Source organism: Callionymus lyra, chromosome 17, assembly GCF_982586985.1.
Source record: "Callionymus lyra chromosome 17, fCalLyr1.hap1.1, whole genome shotgun sequence".
In the NCBI taxonomy this organism is placed as follows: domain Eukaryota; kingdom Metazoa; phylum Chordata; class Actinopteri; order Syngnathiformes; family Callionymidae; genus Callionymus; species Callionymus lyra.
Window position 1 is genome coordinate 21,048,569 of NC_141834.1, and position 26,471 is coordinate 21,075,039.

The following is a 26,471-nucleotide window of genomic DNA, read 5'->3' on the forward strand; positions in this document are numbered from 1 at the left end:
TTCTTCTCTGCGTGTTTCGTGGTGAAGCTCATGGTCGACTGGTTCCGTGGGTGAAAAAAAATACACGTTCACTTCTCGAAAATTCTACTGAGGTAGTACTAGAGTACTAAAGTTCTGACTGTTCTTGAAACACACTTGATAAATGTGGATAAACTGTTGAAGTACTTGATGTAATTTTGAAGATTACAAACTCAAATTGTGTCCATTTTTTGACCGGAGCTTGAGTCTGGGTATCGATCGTATGTTTTCCAAACCAGTACTGGTACCGGTGCCCGCATTTGGTACCGGTTCCAAAACCATACTTTTTAACGATACCAATTTTATATGATCAATTCCAACAAAAGGAAAATGACTTCAAACATAGTCCAAATACTGAGTTTAATTGTCACCTTTGCTGTATTTTCATTTCAAGTTGTTTTCTTACAGAAAATATTTTTTTATCACAAAGTACAACTAAACCACAAGTGACAAATTCATCTGATGTTCACCGTCTTTGACACTAAGTTAGTTAATTAGTTCTTGTTCAGAAAAAAAAAACACATTAAGTTTCGGTTATTAAACTTGGCACCGAAGTAATACCGAAGCGCAAGAAAAAAATATATATATTTAATACCCAACCAGACCATGTTGTTTATAAAACACTTGCAAAGTACACACATCGACCACCACGTGATGTACAAAAGTAGATAAAACACGAAGCAATAATAAAAGTAAATTCTAAAACAACGAGATAATTAAGGATGAAAATAGCAGGAAATACGTGATATTTTCTTGATGTAAAGCATTAAAAAGTCTTTACATCATTAAATAAGTTTAAAAGAACTTTGATTGAAAAAAGAAACACTTAGTAAAGGGGGAAAGCTAAGACAGTAGGTTGCTGGTTCAATGCCGACTCAGGATGAAAATTGTGTTCCTAAGCAAGACACTTTGCTTCTGCGTCGCAGCCTACTCCCACCACTTAGTGTGACACGTTTACACAAGCCTGAACCGTTCACCATAATTCGTAGAAAAATATTTTGAGTTCTTACTAGAAATGTAAGAATAAGATAGAAGAGGAGTTTGAAGTCTACAGTAAAAACATGAAGCTTTACGTCTACTAATAAAGGGATGTGCGAAAAGAACAAGGCATGATGGGAGAATGTAGAAAACTCAACCATCTATTCAAACAAATCTTGTTTTTCTAAGTCAGAAAGAAAGAAGAGCTGAACTCAATGATGTTTCAATAGAAAGATTAGGGCTTTTTTTTAAATAAATGAGCGAAAAATGTCAAAATGTAACTTGTATTTATGAATATTACACTTTTAACACAAAAGGAATTCAGATTAATAAATGTTTTTTTCTAAAACTACATGAAGTATTTTAGCAAAGAACAAGTTTCAATGAGAAATAAAAAGTTAAAGTTCTAAAGTTTAGTGATCGACCAAGAAATATTTGCTTTTATTTGTGTAATATATATAAGTATTTATGGTGTCAATTGATTTACACTCTTGCTGTGAAACAACAAGATGCTGACGGCCATTAAAAGATTTGCCAGGACGAGCTAAAACATCTTCACGCGCAACAATCGAGGATTTTATTGATGGATTAATAAAATAAAAAGAGGCTCTTGGGTTGAGGTTTGTATCGTTCACTGCTGGAACAGTTTCACGTCTCAGGTTAAAAAACCTTTTCTAACAAAGTTCCTTTTTTTTTTGTGTCACATCTCATTTCTCTGTGGTTGTTTTGGGTTCAAGAACCAGAACCACAGTTCTTAGAAAATGTATTAATGTCAATATGTTTATCACACTTTTGACATGTTGTTCATCATCAAAACTGCTGTAACTAAAGTAAGTCAACAAACTTTTTGCAACAGTTTTTTTTTTGTTTAATTTCACACCATCTTGACAGTAGCAGATAAATAAAGCATCCGCTGCAATCGACTAGCAATCTCTCCTTCATCTGCTCAAGCAGCGGCGGCCGACAACCGGCGATTCAATTCCCTAATGCGAGGACGCGTCTGAATGACAATCCCCCGCAGAGCCCGATATGAAAAGCAATCCAAGCACGGAGGAATAAGGAAGACGGATCACGGCGAAGGAGTGACACACTGGGAGCTCCAGCAGCATCTGCATCGTTTGTTATTGTCGGCGTGTTTGCAGAACCAGGATCTGGTCCAGTGAAGTGAGAAAACATTCTCATTGTGATGTTTGTCGAGTGTATTATGATCATTTATATATATATATATATATATATGAAGTTGTTTTTTCAGCTCAACCCTTGTTCTTGTGCACATCTGTGCTTCTCTCGGCTCCAAACCTGAACAATAGTTAATGACTTAAACAGGATGTTTTTCACGACGGAGCTGTCAAATATAAAGCAGCCCACCCACATATGCCTTTTTTTTCAAATCATGACTAAAGGAAACAACAGAATTATGACAGTTTAAAGTAAAATGAAAAAAGATCCTCAGATTCAGGACATGATGGGATTATATCTTTATCAGATTCAGACAAAGCTGCTCTGCTTTGTTATATCAACAAGTCAAGTTCAAACTTCCTCTGGTACGTCTGAGCAGATTTAAGAAAAAGTTTACAAACTCAAGTGCCCTTGAAAAAAGTTTCCCCCTTGAAACTCTTGATATACGTTATTTAAAGATGCTTCAAAATAAAAGCAGACAGTGAATTAAATAAGAATAAATAAGAATAAATCATAGATACCTTTATAGATGCATTCAAGAGAATTGGCAACAACGAACTGTTGACTTTACAGTTCAAACCTGCTCGAAGGGGGGATTGAACTCAAACAGGAAGTTCTACTGCGTTGATGATGACTTCATTAGTAAAGAGGGGGATTCACACTACAAAAATACCACACTTCCTGTTTGAGTCTACATTTTTTTGGACAGACAGAATTTAAAAATAAATAATAAAAATACAATAAAATGTTATTTCATGAGAAGAAAAAAAATCAAATAGAAAATAGTATATATAAATAATATTTTACATAGATATATTAAAAAATAAAGTTGTTTACTAAGATCACAGGTCACGTGACTCAATATTAATCCGGTTCAGGCGGGCGGATGGATGACGTCGTCGTCGTCATTAGCAACAGCTGTAGCAATTAGCTAGCTAGCGCTCATCACCTGTACCTGCTCAGTTTTCCACCTCAAAATGTTTAACCAGACCCTTAAATACGTGCAGTACAGTTGTCCTCGCTGACGTGAGTTTTGCCTGCAGACATGCAGGTAGTTCTACTGCTCATAAAACTGCTCCTCGGACTCGGTAAGACTTTTAAAATAAATGTTTGTTAGTGAAGCTGTCATTGGCTGCTTCTGCACATGTGCGCGACAGGTAGTCCTCTCGACTCATTATCGTCTTTGAATGACAAAGTCACCAGAAAAGAGTTTGGAAGTAAAAAGTTATTTTAATTAAAGTACGCATTAAATATATAAAAAACACGTGAGTTGAAATATAAACCAGTTAAACGAACGGGTTTAAAAAATAAACTAGTAAAATGACAGCAAAGAGTCAACGGTATCAAGATGACTCCCTCCGCTCGTGTTTGAACTTACTTGAGAAGTCGAAGTGTCTCCTGCTGCGTCCGCGACAGGATCCGTGTGCTCGTGAAAACCGCCGGAGCGAGTCTGCTGGTGGTTGCAGGTGTAACTCCGCCAGAGAAGCAGGAACCGAGCCCTTCATTGGCTGCCGAGCTGGGTTGAAACCTGACACCGCTTCTCTTATCTCACTGAGCAAAACCTGTTGCGCTTTTCAAAACTTCGCTCTGAGAAAGTTTGTCGATGTCGTGAAGTCAACTGTCAAATATTGAACATGCAGATGATTCTAAACTGTTCACACAGCTGAGAGGAAGATTATTTGCTGCTTTTTATATTATTGTGACACTAATTTGATTATTGAAATAATGAAATGGTCCATTTCATGAGCGACCTCTTGTATTTAAAATGATAACATGTGTTGCTGTGAATTGTTAAACATTAAAATGTCATTGCAAATATAAATGAAGAACTGCTTCTCCCACCCCTAAGGAAGTCGGTTCCTCACAGTCAATTAAATTTTTTTAAATCATGTTTTTATTTACTTTATGGGATGTATAAAACACCTGTGTCCAAAACCCCCTTACCCACCCAAATAAACAAAGCAGCCGGCAGCAAACTCTGGAAGAGGATGTTGAAAAAATCCACAAAAATAACACGGACATGCATGTTTACATTGACGCACAAACTCATTATTTAATCACACTTCTTAAAATCAGTAAAGGGTTATTTATAATCGTTAAAGTAAATGGGTTTAAAATATGTATACATTTCTACCTTCGGTAAATTAAATATAAATATTTCTTATATAATGTAGAGTCAATGAAACTCCACAAATTGTACCTAATTCCTATAAAGTTTTGTTCTGGCTATTGGGTCCTCCTGTCACGTATGTTAGTCAAACCTTTTCCAGAGCCAAGGTCTAAAGATGACCAGTTCCTACTCTATTTTAAATGATTTAGTTGCTTTCAATAGAAGATATTTTACATCCAGATCTTCAACGTTGAACTCATTGAATCCATTAACGACAGAACTCTTCAAATCTAGAGATTTTAATCCGTATTGTACTTTGATTCCATTGAAAATATGACTCGTCCCTGCAGGTCTGTCCGGGGCCAGGCCTGCAAAGAGATTCCTCACGATGTTCCCGCCTCACACTGGCCATGATGCAAACTCTGGCCATCAAGTCACCATTGTGGCCGAGGAATTTTGGACTTCAGTCACCGTGCAGGTTCTGGAAACCGACTTCAAGGAGAGCTTCTTCCTTTCTGTCGGCAAGCCCAGGACCGTTCTCCTGCCGTCCAGCGTGGAAATGACCGGGTCAGAGTCATCCCACCTCCTTAGTGTTACGTCTATTTGGCCCGTTTCTGTTCTTGCTGCCTACTGCACCCAGGAGGGCTGTCAACACAGCCTCCTCCATGATGTGGACTCCTGGGGGTCCCATTATTATCCCGTTACTCCAGACCTACACAACTTGACTGTAAGCCAGATGGTCATCACCACTGCAGACCGAGAAACCTCAGTCGACGTCTTACTGCCTGAACAAGTGCTTCATGGAGATGAACTGCATTCCAAGGGAAGCGTCTTGAAGTTGAATTTGGGGAAAATGCAGAGCGTCACCCTTCAGAGTAACCACAGTCTCTCGGGCTCCGTCTTGTATTCCACTGAAGCCATAGGTGTGTTAGTGGGTTTCACCTGCCGCAGGTGCACAGGCCGGGAGAGCCTTCATGGCTTCGCTCAACTGAGACCAGTTTCCCGGTGGAGTTTTGACTACGTGATCCCGCCTTTAGTAAACACGGGCATGACTCTCAGCCTCCTCTTGGCTATGTCCACCTTCAGCTCCGCTCTGCATGTCACGACGAGCGCCGGGAGCAGAGACGTGGAGCTCGTCGGTGGCCAGGTGAGGGTCATCCCTGTGGTGACCTCAGATAAAATGCACATCTCCAGCGACGCTCCCCTCCAGCTTATTTACTTCCGACATGACAGTGAGCAGCATTCTTCTGCTCTGACATCACTGCTGCCGGTAGATGATATCTGCAGGGTTCCACCTCTGTCTGATCCGAGTGATATGGCCGAGCCTCGAGATAGCGGCTCCGACTCCGGAGATGTTGAATCTAAGCGGCCCGACGGCGCGGGAGAGACTGACGTGGGAAGATACCTCAGCACTTTGACCAGAGCGTCTTACCCAGAGGCGTGTGCGACGGGTACGTTTGCACTTTTTCTGGATCTCTTATAAAACCGTCTTAAATCTGTTTCCCCTTCATTTCTCCGCTCCCTGCAGCATCCTGTGAAGAATTGCATTGTGGTCACAAACACGACTGCTACTTCAAAGATGAAAAGCCCCAGTGTTCGTTGAAAAGTAAAATGTGCTCAGCATGGGGAGACTCTTTCTACAGCTCCTTCGAAGGGGACGATTTAGTCCTACTGGGAAACTGTAACTATACTTTAGTTCAGACGAACTGCCCGGGTTCAAACGAGTCGCTCTCGCTGCAGATTAATATCGCCAGGGCTTATTTGAAAAGTACCAAACTCTCCAGCATCCACACCGTGCAGATCAACTATCAAGGTTTCAATATCTCTATTGTCCGGGAGGAAATTAACTACATCAGGGTATGAAATCTTATTATTGTGTTGTAGGATGTACTTTAATCCATCTTTTTTTTTTATCCTGAAGGTCAATGGACAGAAGAGAAGCCTGCCTTTTACCTTAAAGGAACTACATTTTTTCCCCAGTGCCTCCAGTGTTGTAATGGTCACATCCTTTGGTCTTACTCTGCATTACGATTGGCTCCACCATCTCCAGGTGGAAATATCTCCGGCGCTTTATAATGTTGTTTGTGGCCTGTGTGCCGGAGTCAAGGGTGGAGCATCGAAGTCATTGGATTCTCCCCTTCCTTGGCTTGTGAACAGCGACAGTATATGTTATGAGGACTGCAAAGGGACCTCCTGTCAAGTTTGCCCCCATCATCGAAGAAATTGGGTGAATTCCATAATATGTAATGTACTCAGAAGAACCAACGGGCCCTTTGAGAACTGTCATCAATACGTTAATCCGGAACCCTTCATTCGTAGTTGCATTGACGGCCTCTGTTTAAGTAGAACCCAGTTCTCTGGGTGTAAAATCTTGAGCACCTATGCCAACGTCTGCCAGAGGCTCGGCGCCAGAGTGAAAGACTGGAGAAGCATCACCAACTGCCGTGAGTTTAATTGCTGCCCTTGAACAGTTTCCTGTGGTACTAACATGTTTTTCCTTGTAGCGAAAACGTGCCCGAAAAACAGCCACCATGAACCGTGCGGGTCCGCCTGCCCTGCGACCTGTGCCAACCCAGAAGCTGGCCTTAACTGCCACCTGCCCTGTGTGGAATCTTGTCAGTGCAACAATGGATACGTCCTGAGCGACAGGAAATGTGTTGCACAGACGAACTGTGGTTGTATTCTGGACGGTATTTATTATCCTGCCAAAAAAACCTTTTGGGTTGGTGAACAGTGTCGGAAGAAATGTATTTGCCAGCCTCACTCCAAGAAGGTGACTTGCGTTGACTCTCAATGCACCGACGGAGAAGAGTGCACGATGCTTCACGGAGAACTGGCCTGCCACAGGCGTGGACCTGGCTTCTGTGTGGCCAAAGGAGACCCTCATATCACCACGTACGACGGTCTTGGATTTGACGTCCATGGAAACTGCAGTTATTTATTCACGTCTTATTGTCCCACCCGGGGCACTCTGGAAGACTTCCACGTTGAGGTTCAGAACCAGATGAAGGACATCAGCAACGTCTCCTTCCGACACGTTAAAGTTGTGTTGGCAGGATATTCCATTGAGCTGTCTTACAAGTGGCCTGACAAAATCAAGGTACAGGTTTGGATAATTTAGCATTACATTATAAAATTCTAATTAACTGAATCCCCTCCTTAGATCAACGGTCTTCTTCTGAATGTTCCAATTATTTTGAATCGAGGGAAAGTCCAGCTCTATCAAAGTGGACACACTACAACACTGGAGACGGATTTTGGAGTCGCCCTGACCTACACGACCGATTTGCTGATCGTTCAAATCCCCAAAACATTTTCTGGCAATTTGTGTGGCCTTTGTGGGAACTTTAATGATCATCCCGAGGATGACTTGATGCTGGAGGGCGATGCTGACATGTCCGAGGCCGTCGGACGATGGAAAACCAACGGTGGACCCGATTGCGTCGACGACCCCTTGTTCACCTTGGCCTGCAGTCCGGTGGACGTGGCTCGGTATCGGGGGAATGATTTCTGCGGAAGGCTACTGGACAAAGATGGAGAATTCCAGTCGTGCCATAATGTTGTTGACCCAATGGCATCGCTTGAAAGCTGCGTTTATGACCTCTGCCATGCCGAAGGGAAGGACTTGTGCCAAATTCTGTCCACTTACGTTGTTGTCTGTCAGGAAATGGGAGCAATAATGGATGAGTGGAGGTCTCCAAACTTTTGTGGTAAGATTATTATACACAACATCTTAAATGTACCTCTGCCGAGGAGGTTGGGCAGAGGATAAAATTGTTCAATCTCCTAATTTATTTCCCCCTTTTTTTTCCTTTAGAGCTGTCCTGCCCGGCTAATGGTGAATACCGCCTGTGCTCCACTGAACGGTTTGATTGTGTTGAAGGTGGTCTCACAACTCGCAGATGCAAAGAAGGTTGTTTTTGCAAACCAGGCTTTTTCCACAACGCTGAGGGATGTGTGCCCAACTCCAAATGTGGCTGTTTCCACGATGGCTCCTACCATTCAGTCGCTGAGACCTTCTACCCTGACGAACACTGTAGGCAGCGCTGTGTGTGTGTGGGTCACAACCGAGAACAATGCGCAAACCAAACGTGTCCTCCCGGAACACATTGTTCCATCAAAGATGGCCACCGGGGTTGCCATAAGTACCCGCCCTCTAAATGCTCGGTTGTGGGGGGCAAGCACTTCATGGCGTACAGTGGAGATTCCTTCAACTTTGAAATGGGGACTTGTCGCTATCTCTTGTCAGAGTTTTGCAACAAAGACGGGCCTACCATCGAGCTGGACCAAACTCTGTTGTACGTTCGTCTCCGTGGGCTACATCTGTTGCTGGATGCGAAGAACTTGGATAAAGTGAAGGTTGGTATTTTGATCGTCCTTCAGCAGTTGACCTGGATTCAAATGTGTCCCTGTTTATTTTCAGATTGATGGTGTCCTGGTCGGTCTTCCAGTTCAGCTGGAGCACGTCTCCGTTGTGCATTCTGGCTCTTTAATCAGAGTTTTGATTGACACTGGAATGGTCATCACCTTCGGAGGGTCCGATCTGATTCAAATGGAGCTTCCTGAAGCCGGTGGCAAAATGTGTGGCTTGTGTGGGATTCGAGCGGGAGCCGATCAAACCTTTAACGTTGCTAAACTGGCGTCTTCGTGGATGCGTTCACCTCGCGGGAAAAACTGCTCCCTTTTCCATCCGTCCCCACAATGCAACTCTACCATGTTGGACGAGGCCGCGTCCGATGGGATGTGTGGCAGGTTGCGTGCCCCCGGTGGAGCCTTCAGGAACTGCCACGATACGGTCCACCCCGATCCGTTTTTTCAAAACTGCGTAAAAGACTTGTGTGCGTCGCATAACGACGACTCGCTTTGCAGTAGCTTGAGGCAGTACAGCCTCGTGTGCCAGGCTGCGGGTGCGGCAGTGGAAGCGTGGAGGGGAACCGAGTGCCGTGAGTTTGTTTTCCCTTTAACTCGCATGTGTGTTTGTGTTGTGATGACAACCAGTTGAACTAGAAACACACTTGTGTCATACCTCCAGCTATTTACCTCAGACCCCACCCCTATCTAAAATCCCTGGCTGAAATTTCCATAAGCTGATGTTCTTTTTAGCATTTGAAAACAGTGAATGGTCCTGATGCATTTAGGCAGGTGTTTAACAATTGGCGTTCTTTGCAAATGCGACCTGTTATCTAATTAAATGACGTGACGTCCTCTACTCTCCACGCAGCACCGTCGTGCCCCGACAACTCCCACCACACCATGTGTGTCGCCGCATGTCCTGAATCCTGCGGCGACACGAGCAACATTCCCTGCCAGGACACCTGCTCCGAGGGGTGCGAGTGCGACTCCGGGTACATCCGAAGCGGGGGTCTGTGCGTGCGCCCCGAGCGCTGTGGCTGCGTCCACGAGGGACATTATCACCAGGTAAACGTGGTTTGAAAGTCAGTTGGAAGATGTTGACGCATAATCACGAGATTTTATTTTGAAATGGGTGCAGTTTGGAAAACCTGTTGGGCTGAGCGAGCGACGAAAAACATTCCGTTATGACGGGTGTGAAAAAAAATATGATTCATTAGCGACTTGGCCAAACATGCATTTGTGTGACTCATGAAATCCTACACATTTGTCCAAATGTCGTTTGCTTGCTAAACCCTACCAACGACTATTCATTTGTTTTGTTCATAGGCCGGGGAGGTTTTCTGGACGGACGGATGCTACGAACGCTGCGACTGCGAGGCCGCGGACAAACTGGCGTGCGAGGCCGCCGCCTGCCCAGAGGGTCACGGCTGCGCCCTCAATGACACCTGGGGTTGTGTAGCGAAAGGTTAGCGCAGGTGGTTGTGTTGCTTTTGTCTGACAGGATTATGAGATTCAATAAACCTTTACAGTTGATTTATATTTGAGTTGTGAGCCTTGCATGTGAGATGATTCAGTTTAAAGCTCTAATAATCCTGCAGAAAACTTTTTTTTTTAAAGTAGCTACAACTGCTGATACTCACACCTAAACGCAACATGAGTAAATTAAGAACTTTGGGGTTTTCCCCCCGAATCCTTCCTGAAGACGACCGCGTCAAAACTAATATATAAACTGGTGTGAAAGTCACCGATGACTGGTTATGAAACGAATACAAATGCACTGAACAGTTTGCCGTACAGGCTAAAAGCGCCGCTATCAAGTTCACCAAGTAAACACACTTGTCGGACAAATGCAACCCGACGCCTCTGTAATGAACTGTCTAATGGAAGGGTGGAGGACGGGATGATGCCCCTTTTAACGCAATAAAGAATAAAGGCAGGATCTCAAATGAGCTTCTACTCGGAGCAACCACAGCAGAGTAAGCATTAGCTCGGAGTGGATTATTGCAGCCGTTTGTTTTGTACCAGCGTCTGCAGCTCAAAGCATCTCAAACTAAATATCTATTACATTTAAAGACATTCCCATCATTCGTAACCTAAAAAAATATTTCCCACCTCTGACATGAGTCATGTTTTATCTATTAGAAATGAACTTTTGGTGACGATTAAACCATAAATGTGGTCGTTATTGTTCTGGTATCAAAGTGTATTTCAAGGATTTCAAACTATCACAGAAGAGTCCAAACTGACTTCGCCTTTCAAGACCCAGACGAAGCAAAATGTATATAAACAGGAATATATTGATTTCTTTAACAGTTTATTGTATAACTTTTTTTTTTTTTAAATCCTCTATTTTACTTGTTGCTCTTTGAGAATTTATCAATGTGTAAAACATCAAAATCCACATGAACATTAATCTACTTTGATTTTTGAGACAAAACGGGCCATGAATTCGACACGTTGTTTATTGGATATTAGAAATGATTGGTTTTAGTTATTGTGTATTTGCAAATTGAAATGTATAGAGAAATAATGCATTGTATGTTTGCTTTAGTTGAGGGACTGAAGAAAAGGTGAAGAAAATACAAAGGCTTAAATGGAAAAGATATTCCTTTTTCAATCCCTTACAATTGACAAAAGGATCTGATATTCTGTAAATTCCCCTTTTTGTAGGACAAACAATTTAATATCATTAAAATTGGGTTCTTCAATTTTCCGTTTTAATTTTGACTTGCATTTGTATTCTTAATAAACACCCAAACGGTACATTTAAAAAAAGATATAGACTTGTTTGTTTCCTATGAAACATACATGCATTTTCATGGGTGTCTTGTGCCCCCTTGACCTCGTCCTCAGTCATCGTGGGGGTCGTAATGACTGCTGCCATCTAGTGGCCTGAAGTTTAATTTCAACAGACAAATGAACAAACGCTGTAAATGGTTTTGTTAATTGTAATGTATATCATAGTCACTTGATTAAAAAAAAAAAAACATGATAAATAACTGAATCCTCTTGTCCTCAGTCATCGCCAGGATTTCATAGGTTTCCGTTATTTTAGCCGTGGAGGACGTGATGACTGCTGCCATCTAGTGGCCTGAAGTTTAATTGCAACACAAATCAACAAACGCTGTAAATGGTAAAGTTAATTGTAATATACATCAAAGTCACTTAACTTAAAAAAAACCACAATAAATAACTGTATCCTCTTGTCCTCAGTCATCGCCAGGATTTCATAGGTTTCCATTATTTTAGCCGTGGAGGACGTAATGACTGCTGCCATCTAGTGGCCTGAAGTTTAATTGCAACACAAATCAACAAACGCTGTAAATGGTAAAGTTAATTGTAATATACATCAAAGTCACTTAACTAAAAAAAACACAAATAACTGTATCCTCTTGTACCCAGTCATTGCCAGGCTCTGACAGGTTTTTGTTGTTATTTTATCTGTGGAGGTCGTAATGATTGCTGCCATCTAGTGTACAGAAGTATAATTGCAACGCAAAATTAAACCAACACTGTAAATGGTTATATTTTAATTGTAATGTATCAAAGTCACTTAATTAAAAAAAAAAACTATGATAAATAACCGTATCATCTTGTCCTCAGTCATCGCCAGGATCTCATAAGTTTCCGTTATTTTTGCTGTGGAGGTCGTAATGACTGCTGCCATCTAGTGGACGGAGCTTTAATTGCAACACGAAAATGAACAAACGCTGTGAATATTTGCATTTTAATTATTTAAAAAAAACATTTTTATTTTACAGACTTTATATATTATTATGAAAAGCCAAAATGAATCGAGTATCATGAAACATACTATGATAATATGGTTCTATCTACAGTACATCTATCACTTGTACATCAGTCACGTGTGTTTGCTTCTCCCCAGAGTGTCCACCAAACGGCCACCATGAGACTTGTGGCAGCTCTTGTGCCTCCAGCTGTGAGACCCCCTCAGGTGACGGACCCTGCTCTCTGGCTTGTGTGCTGGGATGGCAGTGCGACCCCGGGGTCGTCCTCAGCGGCGACACCTGCGTTCCAGAACGCCACCTCGGCAACCGGACCTTCTGGGCCGACGATGCGTGGCAAGTGTGTATCTACGGCGTCGTGACCTTTGACCGGCGCCGCTATGATTTGCGTGACACCTGTCAGTACCTGCTACTGGGCGTCTGTGAGCGCGACCTTGAGGACGTCCAGGTTCTTATCCAGACGGACGGACGCTCGTCACTTAACGTGGTCGTCGGACTGAAGGATGTGGTCGTCGGACTGAAGGATGCGGTCGTCGGACTGAAGGATGCGGTCGTCGGACTGGACGGTAGAGTCAGTGTCGAGGCGAGTTTCTCTTCATTGAAGGTGTTTGTTTGAAACCATGTTAGAAGATTTTAAATAATTAATTAAACATTCAATATTCTTTCACCTATGGTGGACTTACATAAACATTTTTATTTTTTAAACAATACATTAAAATGTGCAGTTAATTAAGTATTTTCTTTTGAGGGTTTTATATTTAATTCTTAAAACTTGTTTTTTAATGATTGAAATTTGCTACTTGATCTAATTTTTAGCCAATCGTCTGGTGACACTTTTATACATTTATAACATTTTTGAATTTAATTAAAGAATTTAAAGGACTACAATTTCTTTTAAATATATTTAGAAGGGAAAATTGGAATTATTGAAATACCATACTGTGTAATACAATTGATAATATTTGATTTAAAAGAAGGTGAAAAAATAATGCTTGAAAAAACATTTTAATAAGATATTTAAAATTCTAAATTCAATCTTTAAAGGTTACGAATAAAAAGGGTTGAATTTAGTAAATGTGTTCATAAATTGTTGGAATTAAAATATCAAAATGTGTAAAAAAAAATAATAATAATAATAATTAAACCAAAATGCATTTTAAATATAAAAAAAAAAAATTAAACTCAAACTTTCTAATACAAATTTATTTGTAAATAATTTATAAAAAATAAAAATGCTTTAAACAATAAAATCAAACATTTTAAAAAGTTAAATTCAATCAACATTCTGATCACTATTATACATACTATTAATATTTTTAAATGAAATAAAATGGCTAAAAAATAATTCATTCAGAACATTTATTTTTTAAGGATTTGAATTAGAATCCAACTTTAAATTAAAATATTTTCATTGTTTTACTTGTTATTTATTATTTTAAAAAAGTACGATTAAAACAAAATATCTTTATGAATGATTAAAAGTTTCAACATTTTAAAAGTTAAATGTAACAATTCAATATTCTGCTGGCACTTCCAAAGTGATAAAAAACTACTTTCTTTCTGAATATATATATATATATATATAGTAAGTAATATTTATTTATATAGCGCTTTTCGAGACCAGGGTCACAAAGCGCTTAAACAATCAAAACAATACTTAAAAAAGTACATACATTTCTAATCCACAACTTCTGATAGAAAGACGACAGAATTCGTTTCTATTTATAAAAATGTCGACGGATCCGTCTCCAGGATTCACATCTTTCTCAATGTTTCTCGTTGATCTTCGTCCACGTGTGACCTTCAGGTTAACGGGGTCAAGAGGAACCTGCCTTGTTACTTGAACCAGTCCGTCCTGGTCTTCTCTCTGGACCTCCACTCGCACGTCGACTTCGGTTTCCGCCTCGGTCTCCGCGCCTGCGGAAGGATTCCCGCGGCTAATGGAGCGTTCAGGTTCTGTCACGGCGAACTGGACCCGTCCGGCTTCTGCCGGCGCTGCGTCGGTGACCTGTGTCTTCATGGGGGTCACCGGACGCTGGAGGCCGCCGTGCTGCCGTGGAGGCGCCCCGACTTCTGCGGTGAGTATTGATGATGTTCGACCGTGGTTTGTATTCATTTATCACAAATGATCTCCTTATCTCGCGGCTGATATCGATCACGGCGGGAACATGAAGTGGATGTTTTTCGTACGACGCTGACGTTCGGTTGTTACCACGTCGTTATCCTCGGTGGCAGCAGACGCTGAGATCGTTGGTGAAAAAGGAGCCGAAGGAAAAAACACTCACCGTTCTCTTTCGGTTGAAATATTACAACTGATGCCCAAGATATGCCCAAAATATGCCCAAATAGCAGGTTTAAATGCTGCTGTATCCTCTCGTCCTCAGTCATCACCAGGACGCCATGACTGCTGCCTCCTCTTGGCCGGAGGTTTAATTGCAACACAAAAATGAACAAATACCATCCATACTTGAATTTTAATTTAAAAAAAATAAAAAAAAGGCATTTTTTTACACACACTTAATGTAATATAAATGAACCACAAAAGATGTAGGATAAACAAAATGAAAGTGCAAAAAATGTAAATAATATAAATTAATTTAATCGACAGAAAGATGTTGAATATCGATATATCTGTGTAAGTATCTATTTATTTTTATTACATCCATTATTGATAACAGGATTTTAAGTATACTTCAACTTTAGGGAGTGTGTGATGTGTGGGTGTGATGTGTGACTATTGTATCATCAGTGTGTGTGTGTTGTTGTGATGTGTGACTCTATTGTATCATCAGTGTGTGTGTGTGTGTGTGTGTGTGTGTGTGTGTTGTTGTGATGTGTGACTCTATTGTATCATCAGTGTGTGTGTTGTTGTGATGTGTGACTCTATTGTATCATCAGTGTGTGTGTTGTTGTTGTTGTGATGTGTGACTCTATTGTATCGTCAGTGTGTGTGTGGTGTTGTGATGTGTGACTCTATTGTATCATCAGTGTGTGTGTGGTGTTGTGATGTGTGACTCTATTGTATCGTCAGTGTGTGTGTGTGTGGTGTTGTGATGTGTGACTCTATTGTATCGTCAGTGTGTGTGTGTGTGTTGTTGTGATGTGTGACTCTATTGTATCATCAGTGTGTGTGTTGTTGTTGTGACGTGTGACTCTATTGTATCATCAGTGTGTGTGTTGTTGTTGTGATGTGTGACTCTATTGTATCATCAGTGTGTGTGTGTTGTTGTGATGTGTGACTCTATTGTATCATCAGTGTGTGTGTTGTTGTTGTGACGTGTGACTCTATTGTATCATCAGTGTGTGTGTTGTTGTTGTGATGTGTGACTCTATTGTATCATCAGTGTGTGTGTGTTGTTGTGATGTGTGACTCTATTGTATCATCAGTGTGTGTGTGTTGTTGTTGTGATGTGTGACTCTATTGTATCATCAGTGTGTGTGTTGTGTTGTGATGTGTGACTCTATTGTATCGTCAGTGTGTGTGTGTGTGTTGTTGTGATGTGTGACTCTATTGTATCATCAGTGTGTGTGTTGTTGTTGTGACGTGTGACTCTATTGTATCATCAGTGTGTGTGTTGTTGTTGTGACGTGTGACTCTATTGTATCATCAGTGTGTGTGTGTTGTTGTGATGTGTGACTCTATTGTATCATCAGTGTGTGTGTTGTTGTTGTGACTTGTGACTCTATTGTATCATCAGTGTGTGTGTTGTTGTTGTGATGTGTGACTCTATTGTATCATCAGTGTGTGTGTGTTGTTGTTGTGATGTGTGACTCTATTGTATCATCAGTGTGTGTGTTGTTGTTGTGATGTGTGACTCTATTGTATAATCAGTGTGTGTGTTGTTGTTGTTGTGATGTGTGACTCTATTGTATCATCAGTGTGTGTGTGTGTTGTTGTGATGTGTGACTCTATTGTATCATCAGTGTGTGTGTGTTGTTGTTGTGATGTGTGACTCTATTGTATCATCAGTGTGTGTGTTGTTGTTGTGATGTGTGACTCTATTGTATCATCAGTGTGTGTGTTGTTGTTGTGATGTGTGACTCTATTGTATCATCAGTGTGTGTGTTGTTGTGATGTGTGACTCTATTGTATCATCAGTGTGTGTTTGTACATGAATATGGAGATTTGTCACCACGTGTCATCAATCCCAGAAGTCTCCACCTCCAAGGGAGGAGGAGTGAAGCCATTCTTGCGTCATAATGGACTCTCGTAACCTCTTGTTCGTCCAGATTGAAGAGCAACTTTATAAAGTAATAAAGTGTAAAACATGGTCATGAGGAGAAGTTACTGCGTCTTGAGAGAATGACTTCAACTCTCCTGACATGAGTTGACCTCTAATATTCAACATTGAATTCTCAGAGGCATAAAAGGTTTGAATTGTCGAGTGAAGCAGCTTTTATTTGGCTTTTGAAAAACACCGACAATACTTTGCCCTGCAGTGTCTCACCTGTCTTGACCTCAATGGAAAACATGTGTATTCAAAGAGAACTTTACTGATATAACGTCCACCTGGAAGGTTCAAGTTCTGAACACTTCAAATGGAAAATAATTTCCAGAAATGTTAATTTCAAAGGTTTTTTTTCCTTCTCTTCTCATGGTTTCCAACTTTCTTAAACAAATGCTGTTTATTTCTGGCTCCCTCTAATGTCAGGACAGCGGAACTGCTTTGTTGTGAAAATGGAAGCGTCTCCAACAAAAACTTCTTAAACCGTGAGAAGCTTTTGTTTTTATCTTTCTTACAAATGTAATTTAGCCTTTAATATGAATGTAAATAATATACAATGTACAATATATAGTGATAGTGTATTAACGAGTATATATGTGTAGTATTGTTGAGTACTTGACTCTGGTGTTGTGATAGTGTAGTAACAAGTATATATGTGTAGTATTGTCCAGTACTTGACTCTGGTGTTGTGATAGTGTAGTAACAAGTATATATGTGTAGTATTGTCCAGTACTTGACTCTGGTGTTGTGATAGTGTAGTAACAAGTATATATGTGTAGTATTGTCCAATACTTGACTCTGGTGTTGTGATAGTGTAGTAACAAGTATATATGTGTAGTATTGTCCAGTACTTGACTCTGGTGTTGTGATAGTGTAGTAACAAGTATATATATGTGTAGTATTGTCCAGTACTTGACTCTGGTGTTGTGATAGTGTAGTAACAAATATATATATGTGTAGTATTGTCCAGTACTTGACTCTGGTGTTGTGATAGTGTAGTAACAAGTACATATGTGTAGTATTGTCCAGTACTTGACTCTGGTGTTGTGATAGTGTCGTCACAAGGATGCATGGATGACAATACTACACACATATACTTGTTACTACAGTATCACTCTATATCACCAGAGTCCTAACACAGCAGTCGTACTAATGCTTCACTGACCAAACATGAGTTCATCTCTGTATCTCTTCAGGAGTGACGTGTTCTTCCAGCAGCAGATCCAGCATCAACTCCACGTCTGCTCACCTCTGCGTCGGCTGGAACAACCACAACTCGCTGGATCTGCCCGTGGCCTCCTCAGAGATCTGCGTCTGCGAGGCCGGTCCGGCTCTCGGCGGAGGCCAGTGTGTCCCACCACAGGACCGTGGCTGCGTCCACCAGGGGGCGTCCACGTGTGACTGCACATGTCACGCGGTGGGCGAGGTGTGCACGTCTGTCGGAGGCGTCCAAGCCTGTCGTCCTAAACCCCGAGCGTCAGACTGCACCGTCCACGGAACCCACTGCACGACCTTCGACGGACAAATGTTCCATTTCCACGGCTCCTGTAACTACACTCTGCTGCACACCTGCCACCTGGATGGCTCACCTGGAGGACACGTTCATGTTTCCGTCCACGGAGACCACAGCTCGGGACGACGGGTATCTGTGAACATGACCGGCTTGACCGTCCAGATCTCCTCAGAGTTCCCAGCATTGGTTCAGGTGATGAACATGTTTATTCATGAGTCAAACTGATGTTCAATAGTTATAGTAATGGTTAATAGTTCACCCCAAATTCTTTTTTCTTCTTCACTCAGTAGTTTGTTCCTCTGTAGACTCAAGAATAGCGACAAGTAATAACTTGTCTTCAAATCACATGCTTCTCTCAGTGCACTGGTTAGTATCATCAGGATAGTGTACGAACTAACTAGTAACTAATTCTCCACAGATAGTATGTCTCAAATACTTCTCTTGTGCACTGGTTAGTATCATCAGGATAGTGTTCGTACTAACTAGTAACTAATTCTCCACAGATAGTATGTCTCAAATACTTCTCTTGTGCACTGGTTAGTATCATCAGGATAGTGTACGAACTAACTAGTAACTAATTCTCCACAGATAGTATGTCTCAAATACTTCTCTTGTGCACTGGTTAGTATCATCAGGATAGTGTTCGTACTAACTAGTAACTAATTCTCCACAGATAGTATGTCTCAAATACTTCTCTTGTGCACTGGTTAGTATCATCAGGATAGTGTATGAACTAACTAGTAACTAATTCTCCACAGATAGTATGTCTCAAATACTTCTCTTGTGCACTGGTTAGTATCATCAGGATAGTGTACGAACTAACTAGTAACTAATTCTCCACAGATAGTATGTCTCAAATACTTCTCTTAGTGCACTGGTTAGTATCATCAGGATAGTGTACGAACTAACTAGTAACTAATTCTCCACAGATAGTATGTCTCAAACTCTGCTGCTACACACTAACAGGAAATGACGCGACAGCTTCTTCTTCTACTTCTATTTAACGATGATTTCAACCAGCTGTAGGAACACTATCGGCACCTGCTGGCAGCACGTTTGGTTTGGATCTAAAAACTATGAGAAATATTGGTGAAATATTTACGCCGGTGTCAGCAGCGAAGCAATTTCATCCTCCTACTGCTGCTGAAAATGTACCTGTAAGTGTATGTATGTAGATATATTTATATATATGATGTAACTTCCGTTTACAACGTCAACGTCACTAAGATGGAGTCGTTTAGTGTAGAAAATGTCCATCGATCCATACTCAGTATCTAAATGTAGTGCTCCACTAAATTGTCACTAAAACACCCACAAAACTAAGTATTAAGACGCCCTAAAAATACTAAGTTTGAGTACACAAGTATGTGTTTTGAGACAGATCAAAGCTTAGTAGTATTACTCTGTGAGGCTTCGTAGTATTACTCCGTGAGAATTGGTAGTATTGATCCGCTAGGCTTTGTAGTAATCTGATGTAAATGTTGATAGCAACACCCACAAAACTAAGTATTAAGACGCCCTAAAAATACTAAGTTTGAGTACACAAGTATGTGTTTTGAGACACAGCTGAAGACAAGTTAGCGCTAGTTTACTTAAAAGCATCCAAACAAATACTGCTCGCCTGTTAACGTCCCTCTTTTTCTAACAACTATTAAAGAGAAATTCTTCGTAAAATGATTAAACAAGTGTGTATTTTAAGATTGTTTGTAGCATATGCTAACATGCTAACATGCTTCAGAGACGTCATTAGTTTCCTTGCCACTCACTCTCAACGTCCTTCAGGTCAACGGAGTTTTGGAAAACCTTCCGTTCTCAAGGCCTGATTTACGGGTTCATCGGGAGAACGATCGCACGATATTAAAGTTCCCGACGGTGGAGATAACGTCAGACCTTCTGCGCCACATCAGGGTCCGACTCTCCAGCAGGTTCGCCGGGACGACTTGTGGCCTCTGTGGGTACTACAACCAAGATCCTTCCGACGAAACGAGGACACCGAATGGATCCGTGGTCGTCGATCCCGAAGTATCCCGAGGTGAACAAGAATGTTCCGACACGGCATGACCTGATCTAGAATGTTGACACTTTGAGTCGATTCATTGAAATGTTGTTTTTACTTAAAGCACTGATATATCGCCATTTATTAATTTGAGTAATCTGATGTAAATGTTGGTAGGAAAACATCAATAACACACATCAAAGCTTATTAGTATTACTCCGTGAGGCTTCATAGTAAAACTCAGTGAGAATTGGTAGCATTTATCCGCTAGGCTTTGTAGTAATCTGATGTAAATGTTGGTAGTAAAACATCAAAAACACACATGAAAGCTTAGTAGTATTACTCCGTGTGAATTGGTAGTATTGATCCGCTAGACTTTGTAGTAATCTGATGTAAATGTTGGTAGTAAAACATCAAAAACACACATGAAAGCTTAGTAGTATTACTCCGTGTGAATTGGTAGTATTGATCCGCTAGACTTTGTAGTAATCTGATGTAAATGTTGGTAGTAAAACATCAAAAACACACATCAAAGCTTAGTAGTATTATTCCGTGAGAATTGGTAGTATTGATCCGCTAGGCTTTGTAGTAATCTGATGTAAATGTTGGTAGCAAAACATCAAAAACACACATCAAAGCTTAGTAGTATTACTCTGTGAGGCTTCATAGTATAACTGTGAAAATTGGTAGTATTGATCCGCTAGGCTTTGTAGTAATCTGATGTAAATGTTGGTAGTTAAACATCAAAAACACACATCAAAGCTTAGTAGTATTACTCTGTGAGGCTTCGTAGTATAACTGTGAGAATTGGTAGTATTGATCCGCTAGGCTTTGTAGTAATCTGATGTAAATGTTGGTAGTTAAACATCAAAAACACACATCAAGCTGAGTAGTATTACTCCGTGAGGCTTCGTAGTATTACTCCGTGAGAATTGGTAGGATGGATCCGCTAGGCTTTGTAGTAATCTGATGTAAATGTTGGTAGTAAAACATCAAAAACACACATCAAAGCTGAGTAGTATTACTCTGTGAGAATTGGTAGGATGGATCGCTGGGCTTTGTAGTAATCTGATGTAAATGTTTGTAGCAAAACATCAAAAACACACATCAAAGCTTAGTAGTATTACTCCGTGAGGCTTCATAGTATAACTGTGAGAATTGGTAGTATTGATCCGCTAGGCTTTGTAGTAATCTGATGTAAATGTTGGTAGTTAAACATCAAAAACACACATCAAAGCTTAGTAGTATTACTCTGTGAGGCTTCGTAGTATAACTGTGAGAATTGGTAGTATTGATCCGCTAGGCTTTGTAGTAATCTGATGTAAATGTTGGTAGTTAAACATCAAAAACACACATCAAAGCTGAGTAGTATTACTCCATGAGGCTTCGTAGTATTACTCCTTGAGAATTGGTAGGATGGATCCGCTAGGCTTTGTAGTAATCTGATGTAAATGTTGGTAGTAAAACATCAAAAACACACATCAAAGCTTAGTAGTATTACTCTGTGAGGCTTCGTAGTATAACTGTGAGAATTGGTAGTATTGATCCGCTAGGCTTTGTAGTAATCTGATGTAAATGTTGGTAGTTAAACATCAAAAACACACATCAAAGCTTAGTAGTATTACTCTGTGAGGCTTCGTAGTATAACTGTGAGAATTGGTAGTATTGATCCGCTAGGCTTTGTAGTAATCTGATGTAAATGTTGGTAGTTAAACATCAAAAACACACATCAAAGCTGAGTAGTATTACTCCATGAGGCTTCGTAGTATTACTCCTTGAGAATTGGTAGGATGGATCCGCTAGGCTTTGTAGTAATCTGATGTAAATGTTGGTAGTAAAACATCAAAAACACACATCAAAGCTTAGTAGTATTACTCTGTGAGAATTGGTAGGATGGATCGCTGGGCTTTGTAGTAATCTGATGTAAATGTTGGTAGTAAAACATCAAAAACACTGACTAGTTTCCTGTTGAATTGACTTAAGTTTGTGTCTCTAAATGTCTCCAGATGTCTGCCCTCAGAACAGTCACTTCCTCACCTGTGGTTCTGCTTGTCCGCCGACATGCGAGTGTCTTGAGTCGTCCTGCAGTAAAGTCTGCACTGAAGGTTGTTTCTGTGACGCCGGCTTCATCAAGAGTCCACAGGGCTGCGTAGAACCTCAACGCTGTGGCTGCACCGACTCCACCGGGAACTACCACCGCCTCAACTCCACCTTCTGGACCCCTGACCGCTGCGGCCAGGTGTGCTTGTGCGCGGGAGCCGGTGCTGTCCACTGCCGGCCCTCGCGGTGTCGTGGAGGAACCGTGTGTGTGACGGAGGGTCCGGAGCGAGTGTGTCGACCTCAGGCGTCGGTGAACTGCACCCTCGTGTCCGGACTTCACTTCACCACCTTCGACGGGAGACGCTTCGACTTCAGCGACACCTGCTCGTTCTCTCTGGTCCGGACCTCGTCGGTTCTGGACGGACTCGAGCCTTTCAACGTCAGCGTCTCCGACTCCAGCTGCCACAAGAGACTCTTCCACAGTCGCACGGTGACGCTCAACGTCTTCGGTCTGGAGCTGCAAGTGAGGAAAGAAGATCCAGGGAAGTTATGGGTCAGTATTGGTACTCCCCGAGGCTTTGTAGTATTACTCCTCGAGGCATCGTAGTATCACTCCCCGAGGCGTCGTAGTATTACTCCCCGAGGCGTCGTCGTATTACTCCCCGAGGCTTTGTAGTATTACTCCTCGAGGCATCGTAGTATCACTCCCCGAGGCGTCGTAGTATTACTCCCCGAGGCGTCGTAGTATTACTCCCTGAGGCGTCGTAGTATTACTCCCCGAGGCGTTGTAGTTTTACTCCCCGAGGCGTTGTAGTTTTACTCCCCGAGGCGTTGTAGTTATACTCCCCGAGGCTTTGTAGTTTTACTCCCAGAGGCTTCGTAGAAATACTCTGCAAGTTCATTGAAATACTCTGCGAGGCTTCGTAGAAATACTCCGCGAGGCTTCGTAGTATTACTCCTTGAGTCTTCGTAGTATTACTCCCCGAGGTTTCGTAGTATTACTCCTTGAGGCGTCGTAGTATTACTCCGCGAGGATTTTTAGTTTTACTCCCCGAGGCGTCGTAGAAATACTCTGCGAGGCGTTGTAGAAATACTATGCGAGGCGTCTTAGAAATACTCTGCAAAACGTCATAGAAATACTACCCGAGGCTTCGTAGTTTTACTACCCGAGGCTTCGTAGTATTACTCCTTGAGTCTTCGTAGTACTACTCCCCGAGGTTTCGTAGTATTACTCCGCGAGGCGTCGTAGTATTACTCCGCGAGGCTTTTTAGTTTTACTCCCCGAGGCTTCATAGAAAAACTCCCCGAGGCATCGTAGTATTACTCCCCGAAGGCTTCGTAGTTTTAGTCCCAGAGGCTTCGTAGTAATACTCCACGAGGCTTCCTAGAATTGTCCATGAGCCTCCGTAGTATTACTCAACGAGGATTTGTAGAATTAAGAATTTGTAGTATTATTCTCTACTATTACTCTAATAAATAAATAAATAAAAATGTGTGTAGTGCTGTTGAGTATTGATACAGTATCATGAAAAATAATCTTGATGTATGAATATTTACCGGCGACTAAAACGTAGGTTCATGGATGGACTTCAACACCAGCTTGAAAGTCTTTCCTGATGTTCCTCTGATCTGCAGGTCGATGGGAAACATGTTTCTCTTCCTTTCTCTTCACACGACAAACACATCAACGTCTTCCACACGCCGTCGTCGCTGCAGCTGCTCACGGACGAGGGTCTGCAGCTGAGGGTCTCCAGGTGGGGCGACCTGATGCTGCTGATGCCCAGAAGCTACCGCTCCTCTGTGGCCGGCCTCTGTGGGAACGCCAACGGAGACCCCGGCGACGACCTCCTCATGCCGGACCGGCAGCCGGCCCTGGACGCGCAGGAGTTCGGCCACAGCTGGAGGCTGCAGACCTGCAGGTCCACCTGCAGCTCCAGGACCCGGCGCTGCCCCCTAGAGGCCGGGAGCCAGTTTGAAGGAAGGGACTTCTGCGGGGTTCTGGTCGACCCGCTCGGGCCCCTCGCCGACTGTGCCTCGGTCCTGGACCCCGAGCCGTTCTTCCGCAGCTGCGTGGTGGACTCGTGCGTTCACGGGGGTCACTTCACCGCCGTCTGCCACAGCATCGCCGCCTATGTTGCTGCCTGTCAATCAAGTCAGCTGCCCGTCAGAGCCTGGAGGAGCGACACCTTCTGTGGTGAGTGACTGCTGCAGTGCATCATGGGAGGGAATTAAAGGATTTTTTAATATGGAAACATTTTTACATTTGACGTATTTTCATTTTTTCATCATTTTCATGAGTTTCCTGACTCGATAAATGCTTTAAAGAATTAAATAATTTTAATTAAAACGTACAATAAAGTGTATAAAATTTGCAATTTTTGCATTTAATTTATAGAGAATCTTTTTTATTTGTCTTTTTTTTGTCATCCTTGTATCAGGTCATTTCTTCATTTATCTGTTCTTTTGCTTTTTTTTTTACTTTGCCTTTTTACTCCTGCATTTTCCTTTTCTTTTACATTTTTCTCCTTTTTTTTTCCTTTCTGTGTCCATTTTCTTTTTCTTGTTCTCGTTTCTTTTTCCCTTTTGCTTTTTCCTTTATTCTTATCTGTAACCCTTCACTTTCTTTGTTTCCTCTTTTCTTTTGTGTTTCCATTCTCTTTCGCACTTTTTCCTGTTTTTTATCCTTCTCTTTTTCACTTTCCATATTTTTCCGTCAATCTTTTCTTTTCTGTACTCCATTTACCACCTTATTTTTCCCCTTTTTACTTTTCTTTTACCATTGTTTTCTTCCCCTGTTTTCCATTGTATTTATTTCCCATATTGTTTCTCCCTTTTTATTTTCCTCTCTCCTTTTTTTTTTTTAATAACATTTTCCTTTTTTGTGTCCACTTTCTTTTTCTTTTACTCTTTTTACTTTTTCAATTTTTTACCTTTTTCCTATAATCTCTTCTGTAACCCTTCTCTTTTTTCATTTTCCCCTTTTCTTTTTTGTATCTCTTCTTTCCCCCCTTTCCCCTTTTTACTTTTTTAAACCCTTTTTTTTCTTTTTCTTTTTCCTTTTCTTTTTCTCATTTTATTTTCCCTTTTTAATTGTGTTTTACCTTTTTTTTTTCCCCTTTTCTTTCTGCTCATGTTCATGAGAATATTTTATGTATTTTCTTCTCTACTTTGCTTTACTTTTGGCGGAACTTAAGTCTAATTAAAAATGGATGTAAAAGTTTAAAAATATATATATTCTTAGCTTTATTTTTAAATTTATATATATTTATATTGCAAAAATATATGAAAATCAAACCCTCCGTTTTAAGTTCTCTCCAGAACTGACTCTTCTCCTCCTCAGGCCAGTCATGTCCAGTCAACAGTCACTACGAGCTGTGTGGCCCTCGATGTCCGGTGACCTGTGACCTCTCGTCTCCTGAGGTCTGCGGGGGGGGCGTCTGCGAGGAGGGCTGCCACTGCGACCTCGGCTTCGTCTTGAGCGACGCTCGTTGCGTGGCGGCGTCAGACTGCAGACCCTCAGCGGCGTCCCCGGTCCGAGGTGGACTCCCCCGGCCTCGGGGCTCCGGGGTCTGCGAGGTGTTTTCGGGTTTGGGTTACGTGACCTTCGACGGCTCGGTGCTGCCGCTCCACGGCGCCTGCACCTTCGTGCTGTCCAGCCTGGCGGCGACGACCTTGACCGACCACACGCTCCTCGCCACCTTCGACTCCAGGTCCACCATCAGCAGGCTGGACTTCAGCTTCCTGTCCACGGAGGTGACGGTGGATCCCAGGATCCTGTGGAAGATCCAGGTCAGTGCCCACGAGCAAGAAATCATCTATGGTCAGAACTTTGAGCATCTGAGGAGAAATGTTCTTCTTTTGGTTTAAAATGTTTCCTTCGATTTTTGTTTCATATTTGACCTTGATTTAAATTTTTTTGTTTCAAATTTGACCTTTGATTTAACTTTTTGTTTCAAATGATTTACACATTAAGAAAAAATAAAGGGGCAAAAAGTAGAAATATAAAGGTTGCCAACGTGTACCCTGAGTTGCCAACGTGTACCGCGAGTTGCCAACGTGTACCGCGAGTTGCCAACGTGTACCGCGAGTTGTCAACGTGTACCGCGAGTTGCCAACGTGTACCGCGAGTTGCCAACGTGTACCGCGAGTTGCCAACGTGTACCGCGAGTTGCCAACGTGTACCGCGAGTTGCCAACGTGTACCGCGAGTTGCCAACGTGTACCGCGAGTTGCCAACGTGTACCGCGAGTTGCCAACGTGTACCGCGAGTTGCCAACGTGTACCTCGAGTTGCCTACCTGTACCGCGAGTTGC

The 26,471-nt window shown here is 41.8% G+C and overlaps 1 protein-coding gene across 1 annotated transcript in view; it reads left to right on the forward strand.

The window, feature by feature from the left end:
- The first annotated feature begins 3,127 nt into the window (after positions 1–3,127).
- fcgbp (Fc gamma binding protein) overlaps positions 3,128–26,471 on the forward strand; it is a 28,154-nt gene continuing 4,810 nt past the window's right edge. The window contains exons 1-17 of the mRNA XM_087779055.1: positions 3,128–3,263; positions 4,636–5,736; positions 5,814–6,142; positions 6,207–6,729; positions 6,790–7,385; positions 7,449–7,995; positions 8,103–8,644; positions 8,709–9,228; positions 9,507–9,703; positions 9,965–10,103; positions 12,525–12,955; positions 14,192–14,462; positions 17,807–18,315; positions 19,906–20,155; positions 22,126–22,712; positions 23,795–24,353; positions 25,500–25,948. Coding sequence (XP_087635181.1) covers positions 3,221–3,263; positions 4,636–5,736; positions 5,814–6,142; positions 6,207–6,729; positions 6,790–7,385; positions 7,449–7,995; positions 8,103–8,644; positions 8,709–9,228; positions 9,507–9,703; positions 9,965–10,103; positions 12,525–12,955; positions 14,192–14,462; positions 17,807–18,315; positions 19,906–20,155; positions 22,126–22,712; positions 23,795–24,353; positions 25,500–25,948 — 7,593 coding nt within the window. The 5' untranslated portion in view covers positions 3,128–3,220. The remainder of the gene's footprint in view (positions 3,264–4,635; positions 5,737–5,813; positions 6,143–6,206; positions 6,730–6,789; positions 7,386–7,448; positions 7,996–8,102; positions 8,645–8,708; positions 9,229–9,506; positions 9,704–9,964; positions 10,104–12,524; positions 12,956–14,191; positions 14,463–17,806; positions 18,316–19,905; positions 20,156–22,125; positions 22,713–23,794; positions 24,354–25,499; positions 25,949–26,471) is intronic.